Source organism: Podarcis cretensis, assembly GCF_951804945.1.
Source record: "Podarcis cretensis genome assembly, chromosome: 11".
In the NCBI taxonomy this organism is placed as follows: domain Eukaryota; kingdom Metazoa; phylum Chordata; class Lepidosauria; order Squamata; family Lacertidae; genus Podarcis; species Podarcis cretensis.
The window spans coordinates 32,132,743-32,150,577 of NC_137180.1; the positions used below are offsets into that span (position 1 = coordinate 32,132,743).

The following is a 17,835-nucleotide window of genomic DNA, read 5'->3' on the forward strand; positions in this document are numbered from 1 at the left end:
CATCTGTCTTACTTTCCTCCTGCAGGTAACTATTCCTGGGGCATTTATCCAGAAGCTACTTCAGATTTACCAGTGGAGAGCAGTCCACTGAGCAATTCAGTAAACTCTGAATCTTCATCTGATGATGGAAAGGTGAAGGTAACTGTAATACAGCTAACAATGGCACTGGCTAGCCTGAAGAACATTTTCACTCCACTCTTATTCAGAGGACTTCTGTCCTTCCTCACTTGGTGGATTGCTGCTTGTCTCTTTTCCACAAGCCTTTTTGGGCTGTTCTATCATCAATACCTAACAGTGGCATGACCTAACAAGTTCAAAGCTAGGAAGCCCATGTGCCCAAAGGAGACTGAAGAAAAAATGGAAGAAATAACACGACAAAGTCTTTTTCATAAATGCTTTCTCCATGTTCCGGGCAATTGTTGGGTAATGTTGGAAATCGCAAACGAGTTTGTAACTTTGTTACCTAAAGTTGTAGGTAACTGCTGAATTGTTTTTGGACTGCTTTGAAATATGTCGGCAGTACCTTCTGTTTTGGTGAACTTCGTGCTGCCCTGAAAACACTGTGTTATTCAGTCATTGATTGGCTGATCTTAGTGGTGTTAAGGTACTAGGGTTAATAGTCACTGCATAGAAAATGGAACGTTCAACTGAGCCATATAAGGGGGTTGGAGAAGTTATCCTGTTGGCAAAAACATGGGTGACTTTTCTACTGAAGAGCAAAGTCATCCAACAGGACAAAAAAATACTGTATATTACAGTAAAGGAAGCTGTTTCAAAAGAGTTTATTGTAAATAAAATGCATGGACTCAGCAAGCATTTGTGCTAAAGGACTTGTTTACATATTACAGTAAGGGTATTGTATTGCAATATTGTGTCACTTGGTTACTTAATGTATGAATGTTCAGGAGTGTGCAGTTGTCAGACTTTAAAAGCATTTCACTCTTTGAGCACTCACATACTTGAAACGCATCTTTTAGTGGTTATAATGGAAGAGCAGTAAGTCGTAAGACTGCAAGACTGTATGTACCTCACTCCTGCACATTCATGTATTAGAACTATGCAAAGTGGTATAATATGCTGAGGCTTCCACAGCATATGTGAGGCACTGTATCCTATAATGTAATGTGTCAGGAAGTCCTAAAGAATTTTCATATTGTAAAAGTAAATATATTGTTGCAGTCTTAATAGTCTTTTAAAAAATAATAAATGGCCATATGACTCCTTGGACGTATTGGTGCTAATATTTATCCACTTTGATCCATTTGGGTTTTACTGTTCTGAAATTAAGACAGATTTCATTGGATTCACAAGAAAGGTTGACACTAATCAAAGTCTCCTAAACTTATTTTACTATGTGTGTATAGTTAATAGATCACAATAGGTGAAAATATTGAAATTTCCCTATGAATGTGTACTGCAGGACAGACAAGCTTGGGAGAATTAATAAGGGTTATGCTGTGAAAAGATTCGTCAATGCCTTTAATTATGAGTAATCATAGCTGCAATGTCAATGAAAGCACTGTAGTTCAGGAGTAGCCAGTGAGATGCTCTCCAGATATTATTAGACTCCATCTCCCATCAGCCCTAGCAGCATGGTCAGTGATCAGGGACTATGGGAGTTAGGAGTTCAACAACATATTGAGGATGCTGAGTTGGTTCTAGAATTGCTCTGCTCTAGAATTGTAGTAGATTTTGTAATTTTCAGTGAGCCACCTGCCCTGCCTGGCTGTTACAATCTTGTTATAATGGATGCAGATTCTAGATGGTGTCAGCGTACGTTGCTCTGTTGTGGCCACCTTTTTGCTATGGCACATATAATACTGTATAGCAATAGCTGTTGTCACCAGACTATTAGCACCCTAGAATATGGTACCAAGTGCAATATGCAGAGTTAGCTCATGACAGCACCATGGATCACTGTATCACACTCGTGCAGTAATTGCTATGCCCCATCCTAAGTGTTCAGCTGTCGCAGTAGCTGTTGGGACTATGTTAAGAAACTTTGCTAACCCAGGTGAAGAAACTCCAGCTAAAGCTTTTAATTTACTTGTCTGTATATTCTATGTCAGTTGACAATGTTCAGTTGGAAAGATAGAAACAGCAGTTGTTCGTAAAACTGATTTTTCTAGCATTTTGCTTGTTTTTGTTTCAGGAACTGAACTGGGCATTCATATAGATAAGGTGGAAGGATTACTTACTGTAGCATGAGAAACAGCAATTCACAATAATCTTAACAGTTCCCTTTACTAGTGTAAACTTGAAAACGGGAACTTCTAGACAATTTGCCTTAGATACTTCTGCCTAACCAAAAAGGCAGTATTTCCCAAATGCCAGGCTCATCTTCTAAACTGACTGTTTCTTCATTGTACCGCTTTTGTTGGACCTTAAACTTAATTCATTATACAAGCCTTGGTTCTCTCTCTCTGTGTGCGCATAGACACAACACATAGAAACCTGAGAATTGCCTTGTGGCATCAAACTTGTCATCCACATGCCTCCAAGAGGTTCACAATTAAGGCATGATGGAGACACCTGTCCCTTTTTGGTTGATCACGTAATATGGAGGTTTCATTTCTCTGCCTTAGCTTCTACACACTTCTGCTTTTCTACTTCAGCTCCAGCCTGTTGTAACTTGACCTGGAATGTCAGGGACTTGTAACATTACCACCATTTGAGAAGAGTGTTTAGTTAAGGCCTAAAATGGTACATTGTCACCTTCACTGCTGGTGTTTATGCACTTTATTCAGACAGAAAATGCTGTTAGGATTGTAAATACTGTATCTCAAAGGTGATTATGCTGGTGTAGAGTAGTTAAAAGAATGAGTCCAACTGGTGGCTTATTGACCATAACAGAGTCACACCCTGACCTAAAGGGAGCCATACCTGTAGTGTCATCACTTGTACTTAAAAGAGAGAGAGAGAGAGAGAGAGAGAGAAGAGAAAGATGAATGTCTACCATCAAAAATTGGAATTCATTCCCATTAGCAGGGTGCATTTAAAGGACTGCAGGTCTGAAAACACCAAAGCTTAAGATTAAGAACCACAGAAAGAACTGGACAGAACAATGGTGAATGGTAGTAAAACTGATTTAAACATCTCTTGTACATCTCATTCTGCTAGTAATTATAAACCTGACCAGCTTTTTATAGGTAGGCAAGGTATTTGTGTAAAGTACTCAAGTGTTTCATTCATAGTCCTGGCTTGCATGCAATGCTTTGACAAACAATGACTTAGTGGAAATGTGCGGGTTGCCGGAGACAAGATTCTGACTGCTTTTCTCCTCCAGTCCTGGTGCTTCTATTTTGCTGTGAACTAAAACATAGTTTGGCTTAGCATCACATCCAAATCCAGGCTTGTGGTTTAACACAAGATGTAGCCGAGTTTTATTCTGTGGCATACCATTCATGATTTGTCTGAAGAAGATAAACCACTAGCCCATGTTCATATGTAATGCTAAACCCTAACTATGGCTTAGCTCACAGCCACAGGACTGGGAGAGGAACAAAATGGGTGCATCCTTCTCTCCAGGATCCCACACATTTGCTTGTTCTCACTAAGACTTGAAACCTTTTTATGAAGTGCCCTGGCAGGCTAACACTTTGTCAGTGATGCTGTGTAGACTCTGTGTTACTAGAATACCGTGTTACTAGAATACTTTACTTTGACTCTTTGTATGAAAAGTGCATGTGTACTTAAGCTTTGCACAACTCACATCTGAACATTGCAAAGGCTGGTGATATACAGACAGCATTCATTTGTTTAAGGAGAAGGAAAAAATCAGAATCCAAACAGTTGTTCTGTTCTGAAGTGTGGTATCCAGCCCGAGGGCTTAAAACCAAAAAATTAATGCAGTTTAGTTAGTTTAAATGGTAGTAGGGTTTTATGGAATTCTGAAGGATGCATTTTTTAAAAAATAATGGCTTGGATCCTAACACAAGCAAGTGAAAATCTACAATCACACAATGGAGCTTTCTTATCTCTCACCTCCACTGCAACCACTTGTGCCTGAAAAGCCACTTTTGAGGCACAAGATCCTCAAATATCATGGTACAGGAGACTGCGGCAATAGAAATGGGGGGATATCACTTTGGCTTGCACAGCTGCACTTTTGGATCCAAATCATTATATCAAACTTGGCCTGAAAAATATGGGTGTCCTGTGATGGCTTCTACAGCATTGACCATCCTTCTGAAAAACAGCTGTTACTAAATTAATAAAATACCTAGGTTATAGTGGTACTGATATGGTTCACCCCGAGAATGTTGTTTTTCTGCACATAAATGTTCTCATCAAGTGATTTCACCATGCAACTTGCCTGCATACCAGAGCTTTCGCACTCAAGTTTCATAGAGAGAGGGTAGCTCTGTGTATGTGAAGGAATATGCACCAGTGCCTCGATCAAAGTGAATGGGACAGCTTGCTTACATAGGATTTCCACATGCTGATTGGAGCATACTGAGTGATCTCGTGCCCGTTTGTGCTATTGCACTTCCGATATGTATATGTGAGCTGGAGAACATGAAGCATGGAAAAAAGATTGCGAAGGAAGGAAACAGTATGGAGAAAAGCATTCTAATAATTGGGGTTATCAACAGTGGCTGAAACCCAGGTCTTTCTTGATAAAAATACATAAAAATTGGATTTAGTTTTTAAAAAAATGCAAGTTCAAAAATAATCTCTGTTTAAAGGTATAGATCTTGCATTTGCTTGAATCTCTGATGTGACACACTATATAAATAACCCTTTCCATGCAGTTGATGCCTTTAGGTTGTCTTTAAATGCTTGTTAAGCTATGATACTTCACAACAATTTCAAGTAGAATTAGAACTGGCAACTTTTCTGGCTTTTAACAGGTGTATCTATTTCTTCATCACTGCACCACCATTTTTGCAGAAACTTTACCAGATGAATTTCTCCTTGTCATATAATTAGTTTAAACATAAGAGCTTGCTGGGGGAGAGGTGGATGTTGGCAACAGTGAAATACAGAATTAATCTTTCATTGCTTCATGATACTACTATACTTTTGCCTGTGACTAAGCTTGCAAGGCAGATTAACTTCATTTTCTAAAAATGTTTGGGGTAGCATAAAATTATACACCTGAGATCATTAGAAACCAATGTCTTTTTTTAAAAAAACAACTTTCTTTTTTGTAAAATGCAGAACCTATAGAAAAGATACTTTAAATTTTTCAGTACCATAGAGCAAGAACTATCTAATCCTTAAAAGAAACCCATTACCTAAGCATCCCTGACCATCCAACTTGTTTAAAATGCTCTAAGGAAGAAGAGTCTATTGCCTTCTGAAGCAATGTGTTCTGCTTTTGAACACTGTTAAGTTTCTTGTGATGTTTCACCTAAACCTTTTTTCTTGCAACTTGAACCCATTGGTTTGAATTCTACCCTCTCGAGTGCTAGAAAACAGATTTGATCCATCTGTGTGTCGGATAATGTCATCTTTGACATCCTTGCTGTGTGATCTCTTTAGAAGTGGTTGGTAAATTGGAACATTGTAGCAATGATAGTTTAAGATAGACATTTAAGGCAGGAGTCACCTAACTTTGTCAGTGGAAGCCCTGAAGAAGGACTTCTGTTTGCAGAATGGCGTTTCCCCCCTCCCTCCTCACACCCCCAGAAGAGTGGACAAGGGGAAGAGAAGGGTGATCCTTTCATTTGGCAAGCTGCAGTGCTTGTGCAGATGAAACATTCATCATAGTGTGATATCAACTTAATATTGTATGGTTTCAACTTTATCTTGATCCAATGCAAACACATCTGAATGGCAGAAAACCTTCTTAGAAGTTGTGCCTTTCTGGGCTGTTGTGTGATAAAACCAAAAAGTAATATGAGAATTAACTTTTTGGTCCCAGGTAAGAGAAAACAAGTTACACACATAAACCAAGAGACTGGACTAGTCACTAATTTTAAGTGCAGCTTTAAGTCCTGAATGCAGTAACTGGAAGAAAGTCTCTCAGTGTTACTTGAAAGTAATCATGTTTAAGTCTTCAGCTTCTTATAACCAACAGACATCTCTATCTTCTTGGCTAACTGTTATTTTCTCAAAACCCACACACAGCTGGAGAATTCAGATGAGAAATGAGCTTCCATATTTATTTATTTATTTATTCATTTATATATAAAACCTTCTTTTTAGTGGATCAGTTTACAAATCAAAGTGCAATGCTTGTAACTGGAACTCCATAAAATTAAGATTGTGCTGAAGGAAGCCACCCCCCCTTTCAAGGGGAAAAAAAGTCTCTTCTATACTTTGTCCATCTCTCAGTTCATTGCCCAATGCAGTTTGTGTAATATTCCAGTGTCCATAGGGTAGGCTATACTTCAAAACCAGCAGGAAGTAAGAAGGTATATGCAAAAGGTGGGGGCCAGGAGACCTCTTCTATAACCTACAAATTTTTACACCATGTGTAAAGAAATCGTATTGCTTATTGCTATATTTTATGCCTGCAAATAAAAGCAATATATTAATCTGCTTTATATTTTTGCATGTCAGGCAGCACTTTACTAATAATGGTGGGAAAGGATAAGAGGTAGTTGTAATAAGGCTTGTAAACTGCTCTGTGCTCTGCAAGTGCTATAGAAATTATATCCCATTCAGTGTGTGTTGATACCAATGTAGTAAACACTGTGACTCAAGATTTGCTTTTTGTATAATTCATCAAAATATTCTAGGAGGAGCCGGATTCTACAGTCTTCTCTGAAATGGGTTGCTGGCTAAGCACCAGCCATACTGGATTTATATGAATGTTAATGCCTACTGTGGATAGCAGTAATTGCATCAATAAGTTTGCCTCTGCAAACTATCACTTCAGCTGGTGGGAAGCAATATCGATTACGCTGAATTTACTAGGCAATAGAATGTTCTTAGTACTGTAATGTTAATGTTCACTGTAACTTGACCATTTAACCTGTTCGTTTGTTCATACCATACACGTAGACTGTTACTGTATCTGTTCCTATTGAATTGCCCAGATCAGAAAAAGGCAATTTATTCAAACCAAAGATCAATAAATATGTTGTGGTGTTGACTTCTTTTTGTACATGTAGAATGGATACACCTGCTTGGTCTCTAAGATAGTACCATTATTTGATTTGTCCTGTTTCAAAGCCCTTATAAATATATTTTATGCATAGTGAATATTTACGGGCCAAATCCTTAACAAAAGGCATTGCTGTTTCGCAGAAGTTTTCTCAACATAATCATGTGCTTGGCACCCTGAGATAAATTGTTGTTGTGCTTTTTATTTCTTTGGAGACTAGCAAAATAATGCTTAAAGAGGGAGTTGGGAACTTAGGAAAAGGACCCAAAAGTGCAACTGGAGTCCACAGAGGAGGTATACGAAACCTTGTTGGGAGTTGTGTGCTATCAATATGTTCCCATGCTTTCCCTACTTCCTTATTTTTCCAACTTCATGGTACTACACTTTGTGGAATTTGAAAGGAACCATATTCCTTTGAGGGTTGTGTGGTGTGTGTGTGTGTGTGTGTGTGTGTGTGTGTGTGTGTGTGTTTTGCTAAAGTAGTCTGCCTATACCTTTGAGATATTCAGTTGTTTTTTTGTTTTTTTAAAGACAGTATCAAGCTATTCAAGTGTGTGAGAGTAGCTTTACCATTTTTATGGACGGGGGGGGGGGGGGCAGGATTTGTCTCATGGATAAGGTGTGTGTATATATATATAATCTAATGTAAAAATATAAAAAGCAAAATATAAGAATCTAATTTAAGTTATAGGTTGGAAAATATAAATTCTATAAATGTTACAATTGGGCAAATGCATGAGTTTTATGAGGTGCTGATCACTGAAGCACTATAGCCCACCCCAAAGAGTCACAGCCTCCATAACTGCACATCCCCTCCATCGAAGAATCTGTATGCTCTGCTCTAACTCAGCTGAAATTTATTTTGAAGTAGGGAAACTGTACTCAGGGTCCAGTTCATCCAACCACTTTTGTTCTCCAGTATTGTCCTTATGAGAGAAACCTGTACCTTACTGTGCCACAGGGCTAGCGGGTGTGATAACTGAGAAGATCAATTGCCTGAGGTAAATTTTGTTTTTGGTACCACACACTCTTTTATGTCTTATCCAGCCCAATCTCTCTAGTACAGTGGTACCTTGGTTCTTGAACTTAATCCGAATGGGAATCCATTCGACTCTCAAAACCGTTCAAAAACCAAGACGCAGCTTCTGATTGGCTGCAGGGGCTTCCTGCACTCGATTGGAAGCCATGTTGGACATTCGGCTTCTGAAAAACATTCGGAAACCGGGACACTCACTTCCAGGTTTGCAGCGTTCAGGAGCTGATTTGTTCCAGTACCAAGGTACCACTGTACTATAATTGTCTCCAGAGCCCAGTTTGGGGGCAGGAAAGCCAGGGAAATAGTTGAGTGCCTGCCCCATAAATGACAACTCCCCACTAGCATCTATTGAGCAGCTGAAATAAAGACGCATGACAGATGGCCATCCAACCTGTGCTTAAAAACCTCCAAGGAAGGAGAGTCCACAACCTCCCAAGGGAAACCATTCCACTGTCAAACAGCTCTTACTGTCAGAAAAGTCTTTCCTGATGTTTAGTTGGAATTTCCCTTCTTGTAACTTGGAGCCACTGATTCGAGTCCTACGCTCCAGAGGGTAAAGAATAAACAACAGCAACAACTAAGTTAAGCAGAAGAAAAGCAAGCATTAAAAACTATTTCTGTCCCAGGCTAAAAGCCTGGGGAAAATAAAGAGATCTTGGCTAGGCAGTAATATAGTCGTCAGGTGAGCCTCTCTGACGAGAGCTCTCAAAAAATGGGGCACCACCACTGAGAAGGCCCCTCTCTGCTCGCCACCCACCTCACAGCAGGCAGTGGAGGCACTTTTCTCACCCACTGTGAAGTTTGACTCACCCTAGCAGGCAGGCTGGGAATATGGGCCACAGTAGCAGTGGGGGATGAGAGAGACGATCTTCCTACATAATCCTTCTCGGCTCTCAAACTGTTAAGGGCCATCCAGAAAGCACTGCTGAGCTTATTGTATCTTCCACTGATGCCTAGGGCTGCCTCTGCAATTCAGCAACAAACCTGCCGTATATTTCATTTCAGCTATGAAGGATTTCCTTTCCTGACAAGCCCATGGGATCCCCACAGGCTTCCTTAAACTGGCAAGCACAATGCAAGCTTGGGTGCCTAGGTAGAACTATTTGGGTAGGGGGGGGGAAGGTGAGGGAGGAAGGGAGGAATTTTTTTTGATTAGCTTTAATAATCAGGAAAGGGAAATTTTAATTGAAGTGCTTGCAATTCAACTGACAGGTTGAGTGTGCCTTTGGATGCTAAAAACGGTTACAAAATTAGTGCGAAATACTTCGTCTCAACTCAGTCACAAAAAAATGGGGGTGGGGGGTGGGAGAGGAAGTAAGCACATTTAAAAATTGATTAGTGCTGCACGAAGCTGTTCTCCAGAGATTTGAACTCTTGTGCATATGCCCTCCGAGCTATCTGGCTCGTTGCTGCCTTTGCCCATTTAGTCTGCAGCTGCCTCACCTTGTTGGTTTGTGCTGACCTAGTTTATCTGATTACTAGCATTGGCTATGGCAGAGAGCATTGTGGGAGGAGGGAGACCTTGTCCCTAGGACCCCTCTGGCCTCCAGCTCAGCAGTTTCCTCGGTATTATGATGGACCATCTTTGGGGCAGAAGCTGATTTGTGTGGTGAACTGGGCTGAGTTTTCCAACACAGGGAAAGAAAGTTTGTCCTGTTTACTACACATTTTGCAGAAGTCGAATGAAAGAGGCTCTTAAAACCATTCAACAGATGAGATGTGTTTTGGTTTTATTTTAAGCAAACATGAGGGACTCATGCATAACATACACATGGTATGACACATGCAGCTTCTACTTGCCTGCTTGCATAGCATGTTGGGAGATTCTGGTATTACTGCCGGCTGTACAACTTGGTATTGGGCTGTAAGACAATATTGTTTATTATTTCTGCACACTGCTGAACTAAAGAAGCAGAAGAAGGGGTGGTGGTGAGTAGGGCTGAGCGATATATCAATATACAGTAACACCCAAAACCAGTTTGATGTCCATATAGTGATATTGGTTTAATAATTTTTGGCCCGGCAATATATTGTGAATCATGGTGTGTGTGTGTGTGCTGTGCAAAAATCAGAATGTGGGGAAAACATGCTAATGCTTCTCTTGATTCCTGCAGCCCCTGTTAACCGCTGGCTCAGCTCTCCCCTGCCTCAAGCAAGGAGCAGTGAATCCCAAGAGCAGGCACTGAGAAAAATCACAATGCAGGAAAAACCATGAAGCCAGCCAATGCCTCTACATAGCTCCATCCTTATTTCAGACATCGTGATGTATTTGTAAATTACGATGTTTAGCTGGTGATATATCATGATGTTGAAAAACCAGATACTGCCCAACCCTAGATGTGAGCATGACCTGGGGGTAGATGTCAGACATAACCACATAACCTTGAACAGCATCTACGACTTCACGTTCAGGAGGAGTTAGGAACATGAGAAGCTGCTTTATACTGAGTCCGACCCACTGGTCTATCAAGCCCAGTGTTGTCTACACTGAGTGGCAACCGGTTTCAGACAGGCAGTCTCTCCCACCCCTACCTAGAGATGCTGGATGTTGAACTTGGGCCATTTTGCATGTAGAAGAGATGTTCTGCCACTGAGTTATGGCCCCTTGTATTACAGGAATTTGTTAAGATACCTCCTTCCATATTTGCTGTAGTGTGTTGCGTTGTAATAGGTCCATGGAAACACCTCATGGACCTGACTTAAACATCATATAGTATTTTGCCTATTGGACAGATGATTACAATCCCTTAGCCAGTCACAGAAAATAAGAATAAATTTGGTGTTCAAGAGCTTGGGTCCTAACTAGGCTTCTGCTGGCAGGAGCATCCCAAGCACTACTCCACTCATGGAATGCTCCCACCACTGGAATGGTTGTGATGGTACTGGGGAGAAGGGACTCAGCAACTCCCCTTTCCCTTTCCTAACCCTTGCGCTCTATGAAACTCTGCTCTGGGGGGTTGTTGGACCTGAGCTGCATGAGAGGTGACTTGGGAGGATGAGAGGAAACCATAAGAAGAGCCCTGCAGAACCAGGCCAATGGCCCTTCAAGTCAAGAATTCAGAGGCCTGTGGGAAAGCCCAAAAGCAGGAGCTGAGGGCAACAGTGCTCTATTGGTGATTCACAGCAACTGGCATTCAGGGACATACTGGCATTGCCTTCTCCTGCCCCCCCCCCCCAATTTGCTGGTATGATCCCTTGCTAGATCTTGATGCTGTCTGTGAATGGTGGGAGGCTTTCCATTTGCAGACACCAAGTTGGAATCCAAGCCATTATCTCTTGAAAACTTGCTGCATTCTGATGACTTCTGCATCTAAACATGGAGATGGTGTGTGGGATGCACATGCGCGACTATCTTATTTTGACCGTTTTTTTTGTGTGCTCGGTGAACAAGAACAACAACAAGGTGTACATGTGCACGCCTGAGGCAATACAGAACAATTTCATTCCTGAAATGGAGGAAGCTGATTACTGTCATTTTGATGCTGTGCCTTTGTATATACATTGGTGGTGGTATGGAAAGACACTGGCTTGGAGCACGGCATACTTTAGAGTGCTTTGAAATTGTTAAAGAACTACACATTTTACAAAGTGCTCCATTTTGCTGCTGACTCAAGTAGCATGGAAACCAGTGAACTGGCTGTTGTGTGCACAGAAAAACTCACTGCCAGATGAAGAACTCCAACTCCCAGCTCAAGTTTCTGCCAAAGGCTTTAATGCATGAATCAGATGGGCTCATAGGCAAGGTACAGGTTTCAAGGTGTAGTAGGGACACAACAGGTATATAGACACATGGCTAAGCACAAGCTAAGCTGTTGGTCCAACAAGTGACATGCCCCCTGCACCTTCCTTTTGAAGAGCAGAGCAGGCACAGCTCTTAGCACGGCAAGCAAACAGTGTCCTGGGACTCTGGGCAAGCAAACAGGCACTCCTTCAGGTGGGTTGGATTTGCAAGATTTGTTCATGCTGGCATCTTTGTGTCCATGGAGATAGACCTGGTGTTGGTGCCAGCGCAGGATCAGATTTACTCTCAGTTGCCACCCTTGAAGAAGGAAGCTCTTCACTGGCAGAAGGAGTCACTGAGTGCAGCTCCATAGCAGGAGAAACCTGAATAGGGGTTTCTGATGTCACCAAGCCGCTTGGTCCCTCCTCTGGATTCAGCCCTCTATTCCCTGGGCTACTAGATTCTTCCCTAGGCTTAGAAACTTCTTAGGGTCCTGATATGCTCTTCCCTCTCCTGCAAGAAGCTTCCCCAGAATCAACCAGATCCAAGTCTCTGATCTCCTCCCATTCCTCCTCAGGATTTGACCATCTCCTCCATGACACCTCCCACAGGGCTTGTGCCAAGAAGAGTTGCTCTGTCAGATAAGGAAATAATGACATATCAACTATTTGTTAGGGAACTAGGTGCCATATGCATTTTTAGTTGGTGCTGTTCCTAAGGGGTAGAATAAAATATGAGGGGGATCTTTACAGTCGTACCTTGGAAGCCTTGACTCCCTGCAGCCAATCGGAAGCTGCGCTTTGGTTTTCAAATGGTTCCAGGAGTCGAACGGACTCTCAGAACGCATTCTGTTCGAAAACCAAGGTATGACTGTAATTTAAAAGCTTGTAATAAATAACCTTTTTTAACAGGTCTGCATCAGCTTCTCTATTCTAACCAAAACGAGTTGATTCTCATGAAGCTTAGAAGTTAGTTTTAGAGCAGGACTGGGAGACATGTGGTCTTTCAGATGCTGCTGAACTACAGCTGGAGCTGATACGAGTTGAAGCCCAACAACAGCTGAGGGGCCACAGATCTTCCATCCCTAACTTAGAACAATTCTGTGAGGTAGGTTAAGTCGCTTTGGGTTGCCTTGGGCAATATAAAGTGGCTAACACATTTAATAAAAAATAATGATCACAGATAACCCACTGAGCCGGTGCTGAGCAAGGCTTTTGACTCTGAACCTAATACTTCCATCTTAATAGCCAGGGCTTTTTTTCAGCTGGAACTCAGCTTCAGCACTTCTCAGGTGAGCACCACTGCCATTATAAGAGAACAAGGGTTCATGATGAGTTCCGGCACCTCCTTTTCTAGAAAAATAGCACTGTTAATAGCATAGCTACAGCAGGCATGGTTAACCTCTTGCCAGGGGGCCTCATTCAGGCTCCCAGGTAACTTTTTCTGTCCTCTCTGTGGGAATGGTGTAGATACTAGGAGAGGATATATTGATTTAATAGTATCCTTCCTAACTCACGCTAGTGAGTCATACAGCAGAGTGCATTCCCCAATATATAGCAGGAAGCTAGCTGGTCGTTTCATTTGAATCTTTTTACTTATGCAGTCCAGTCTGGCTTTGTTCGGATGGGAGTATATTCCTGGTAAGACCCTTTTGTTTCCCTCCTAAAAGAATAGAGACACAAGAGTCTTCCTTATATGTAATAAGAAGTTTTCTCACATTCAGTTCAGGGTATGATCCCTGAAGGCAGGCTTTAGCTTAGAGTTACAGAAAAGGGTTTGAGTTCATCCCATATGGGAACTCATTCCACATGCTGCTGGCTGAGAGCCAGCAGTGCAGTCCAAGAGAAGTAAATGGAATCAAGAGAGGAAGGTGGCTGTATGAGTGGACCTTTTGTGGGGTCTGCCCACCTACCTGGTCACATGCAGGGGGATGGTGCTCCAGACCAGGTGGAACAGGAAGTTCGGCTAGCTAGATCAGCATCCCCCTGCCTGTGTCCACTCTAGGCAAACAGAAAGTGTTGTACTTGACTGCTTATGTTACATCCCATGCTCTCCCCACAAACCCACCAATTTTGGTGGGGGTGGCAAAAATATAGTTTTGAACACAGTGCTGGAGTAGGCAGAGAGGTTTAAGTCTCTCTTCCCATCCCAGCACCTCAATAGGGAAGCAAATCACCCCTCCCAAGTCTTCAGATGAATAATTCGGAAAGGGGTGATAACTGTACCCCTTCCATGGCTGATCAGCAAAAACCAGCTGGCTGCTGATGGTTGAGTGCCTCTGTGTATGTGTGTCTCCTAGTGAGTGCATGCAAGAACCACTGTTCTTTTGACCTCACACCCCCTGGCATGCAGCTGCTGGATAATTGGTAAATGCAACCAAAAAGGTTAGCCATTACTGAGCTATAGGCTGACTTTGGCTCTCATGACCAGAGGTTTGCAGGGCATATCCTCCACCAGGCTGATCTCACTATCCACTAGTTATGTTTGCTGGTTGCCATTATACAGACTAATCTTTTATGCTTGTTGAATGGGCCACATTTTAAAGCTTTTTGGATCTGAATGTTGAAAATTGCTGCAGTTTCCAGGAAGACAGAGATACTTGGTCATTTGCTATGTAGGAGGAAGAGATTTTGAAATTTTGAATTCAAAGTGCATTGCTTTTACTTTAAATCTTTCCAAAGAGATTTTTGGAGATGACTACTGACACAGCTTATGCTTTTAAAGTAAACGGGGACATTTGAATGTATGTGTTTTTCTCCAGTTATCATTCTTTGTCTTTGCAGCCTGCTGTACAGCAAGTATATAATAACACTTGCCACCTTATCTTGTATTCAAGATCTTTGCAAGTGTAAAGAGACTGCCTATTTTCTGTGCTCTTTAGAAAATGTGGTCTTCTTTTTCTATCACTCAGATGCCAAGTAATTATTTAAAAAACCCAACCCACACTGCACCGTAATTTAGTACATAGCTCACCTCCTAATTTTTGAACAATATAACTTTTCTTGATAAACACGAGTATTGTTTTTACATCTTTCAAGGAGGAGGAGCCAGAGGTGTTCTTGCACCAGAGGCAAAATGGTCCTCTATTGCTCCCACAATGGTGGAGCAAACTCCATAAGGAGTCTCCTTACAGTGGGACTGTGCATTGGCTCCTTCCTTCAGGAGAAGCCAGGGCAAATGCCTGTCACACTGCCGGATGGGAGAGAGAACTCCTTCCCTTGGCAGAGCTTTCCACCAGTCCCTTTCTGCCCCTAGAGCCCAGTGAGACCAGCTGCAAAGCTGGATGGTGAAATGGGGCAGGCACTCCTTGGGGAGGTGCTACCTGAGGTGGCTGCATTACCCAGCCTCATAGGCAGGCATCTCTGCTTTCCAGCAAACACCTTCCAGTTCAAGGCATGGAAGGCAAGACAATGGCAAGGGAAGTGCTTGGAAGTTCTGATGAATAATGTTTGAAAAGTTCTGTTTCTCCAAACCTAAGCTTCCACATTCCAAGTGGTTCTTGGCATAGTAACCAAGGAGTTAGAAAGTAAAAGCATTGCTACAAAAGTTGGGCACCACTCCCATGCTCTGCTGAGCGGTAGCAAGATTCCAGGGGGTTCCAAACACTCTCCCAGGATCTGTGTTCCTTTGAGAATCAAGATGTGGTAGACACTGCCGTAGTTTTAAGAAATATGATTTATTCACATATTTATACCTTCAGTCTGCATGGAGGGAGTCCAAATCTTATGCCATGGTCATCTCAAAAAGTGCTTGTTCCCTACAGCCATGAAGTCCAAGGCATCTCTCCCAGCCTGCCTCCAGCCAGCCTGCCTGCCTAAGATGGACCTCTCTCTTTGTTCTTCCATCTTCTTCCCAGCACACCTTGCTCAAGACACTCTTTTACTGTCACCTCACACCCGGTTACACTGGCATCCTCCCAAATCTCCAGTCTCCATTCGCACCTCAGGGCATGGAAGCCAATTCTCAGGGGCCTTGATCCCAACTGGTGATGAATTGGCAAAGCATGAGGAATAATAGGAGCACTTGAGAAGGGACAATTACTTTCTGTAGTGAGCTACTCTCTCCCAGAATATTAACACATTGTGATTAAAGTGTTCTAACATTCATTCATTTTTGTCAGTGTTCTCTCTACTACTTGTTCTTCCAACCATCTGCATGATATCAGTTCAGGCATCTAGTGCACATGGTTAAGGGCATTAAAAACAACAACCTTCCATGTTCTAATTTGCATTTCGTGTCAAAGTCTGCCCTATCAGTGGTTAAGACACACTGGTTCCTCTGCTCCTCTTCTTACCCTACAAGCTCTTTTGTCCAACAAGATAAACAAATTGCCTGGATGCCACTGTGAGCAGCATGGCTGAATATCTATCAGCCAATCAATATTTATTGCTAGCTTCACCTATCCAATTTTCTCCATGTTAATTTATACAGTATATAATAGGAATGCTTTTAAAAAATGCAGAGGAGAGGTGTCTGCCATCCTCCACCACCCCTCGAAGAAAAACAGAATTTAAGCAAAAGGTAAGGGTTGATGAATAACTAAATGTGACATCTATCATGATGATATCCTGGGTTATTGTTCTCACTATGGTCTAAAACCCAAGTTGTGTGCATCTCACTTTGCTCGAGTAACATACTCATCCTGCTTCTCATCCTGCTTCTCTAAGCACTGAGATCTTCAAAGGGTGTAGCACTTACCAGTACCTACCTAGGTTTGGTTCCCTTTGAGAGGAGATCATTGGAGGCTTATAGGTGCTTTCCAGTTTTTGCATTTCATTACTACTATAGAGGCTGTGTATAGATAGATGCCCAGCTTAAATACTCCCCCTCTATCCACTATTTGCATACCATGCCTTATTTTATAAACTTCTCTTGTGTTGCTTCTACCTTCCTTTTCTCTAAGCTTAAGAGTCCCAAACGCTGCAATCTTTCCTCATAGGGAATCTTGCTCCATCCCCTTAAACATTTGGCTTGCCCTTTTCTGAAGCTACAATATCCTTTTTGAGCTGAGGCAACCAGAACTGAACACCCCAAAACAGTTGCACCAAAACCGTTTGCAAGTTTTGCCCTTCTTCCCACACGATTTCCTCATTTCAAATGTTACTATAGCAGCAACAGGGAAATGGCAGAAATGTTGCCCAGATACAATAAGAGTTGGGTCTAATACGTGTGGAAAAATGTGGTGGCCAAACTTATTCTCTGTGCCTTGGGAAGTGTGGCCTTCACTGAAAGGGCAAGGTGCTGAAAAGTTTCCCTTATATGCTTGTACACAGAAACTTGTAGGCATGCATGGAAGCCCTTGTGTCTGTAGGAACAGTATTCATCAGCATAGCCAAGGGAGAAGGTAGCACTAAGTAACCAGGTTATATTTAGTGCACTTTCCTAGCAGTGCTTTTACCACTCTGCTAGCGTTCCATCTGTATAACTTGTCTACCAAAGGGAGATGGAAAGCTTTTTACAAAAAACACCTGCCATTTATGCAGCCTAGTGCTTTCCAAGTCCAAAAGCACATTATTTACAGATTTTTCATATTTTTTTATGAAGCCCAAGAATAAAAACCATCCATTAGAAAGCTTCAGCTGAACTAAAGCTGAGTAACTCACACAGCCTTTCAGGCTGTTTGATAAATCTCAACACAGGAATTCTCATGAATTAGTTTCAGTGTATACTCTGGTCCAAGTTCCATCCTAAATCCAGATTCATAACACTTGCTCGGCTATGAAGATCGACTGCCCAAGGTAACCAAGCAAAGTCTAAAATGGACAGTGGAGAGCAGACACGCTGCCTTGAGCTCCTAAAGGTAGGATATAAATGTAATACTTATGCCTTGTTCAACCAAACATTTACTGACCATTAGCTTGGATTGTGATCAATGACTGTGTGTGTGAATAGTTTGTTTGCTTTCTGTGTTATGGCTTGTTTTCCTTTATTTTTATGATGTTGCTAAATTATTCTGGAAACTGTTTAGTCATGCTAAGTGAAAAGATGCATGTAAATCATTCTAACTAATAACAATAGAAT

At 41.9% G+C, this 17,835-nt stretch overlaps 1 protein-coding gene across 1 annotated transcript in view; it reads left to right on the forward strand.

Moving 5' to 3' along the window:
* The window catches only part of TMEM161B (transmembrane protein 161B), a 32,494-nt gene extending 25,449 nt beyond the window's left edge, over window positions 1–7,045 (forward strand). The window contains exon 12 of the mRNA XM_079995242.1: window positions 26–7,045. Within this exon, the coding sequence (XP_079851368.1) occupies window positions 26–303 (278 nt within the window). The 3' untranslated portion in view covers window positions 304–7,045. The remainder of the gene's footprint in view (window positions 1–25) is intronic.
* The last annotated feature ends 10,790 nt before the right edge of the window (window positions 7,046–17,835 follow it).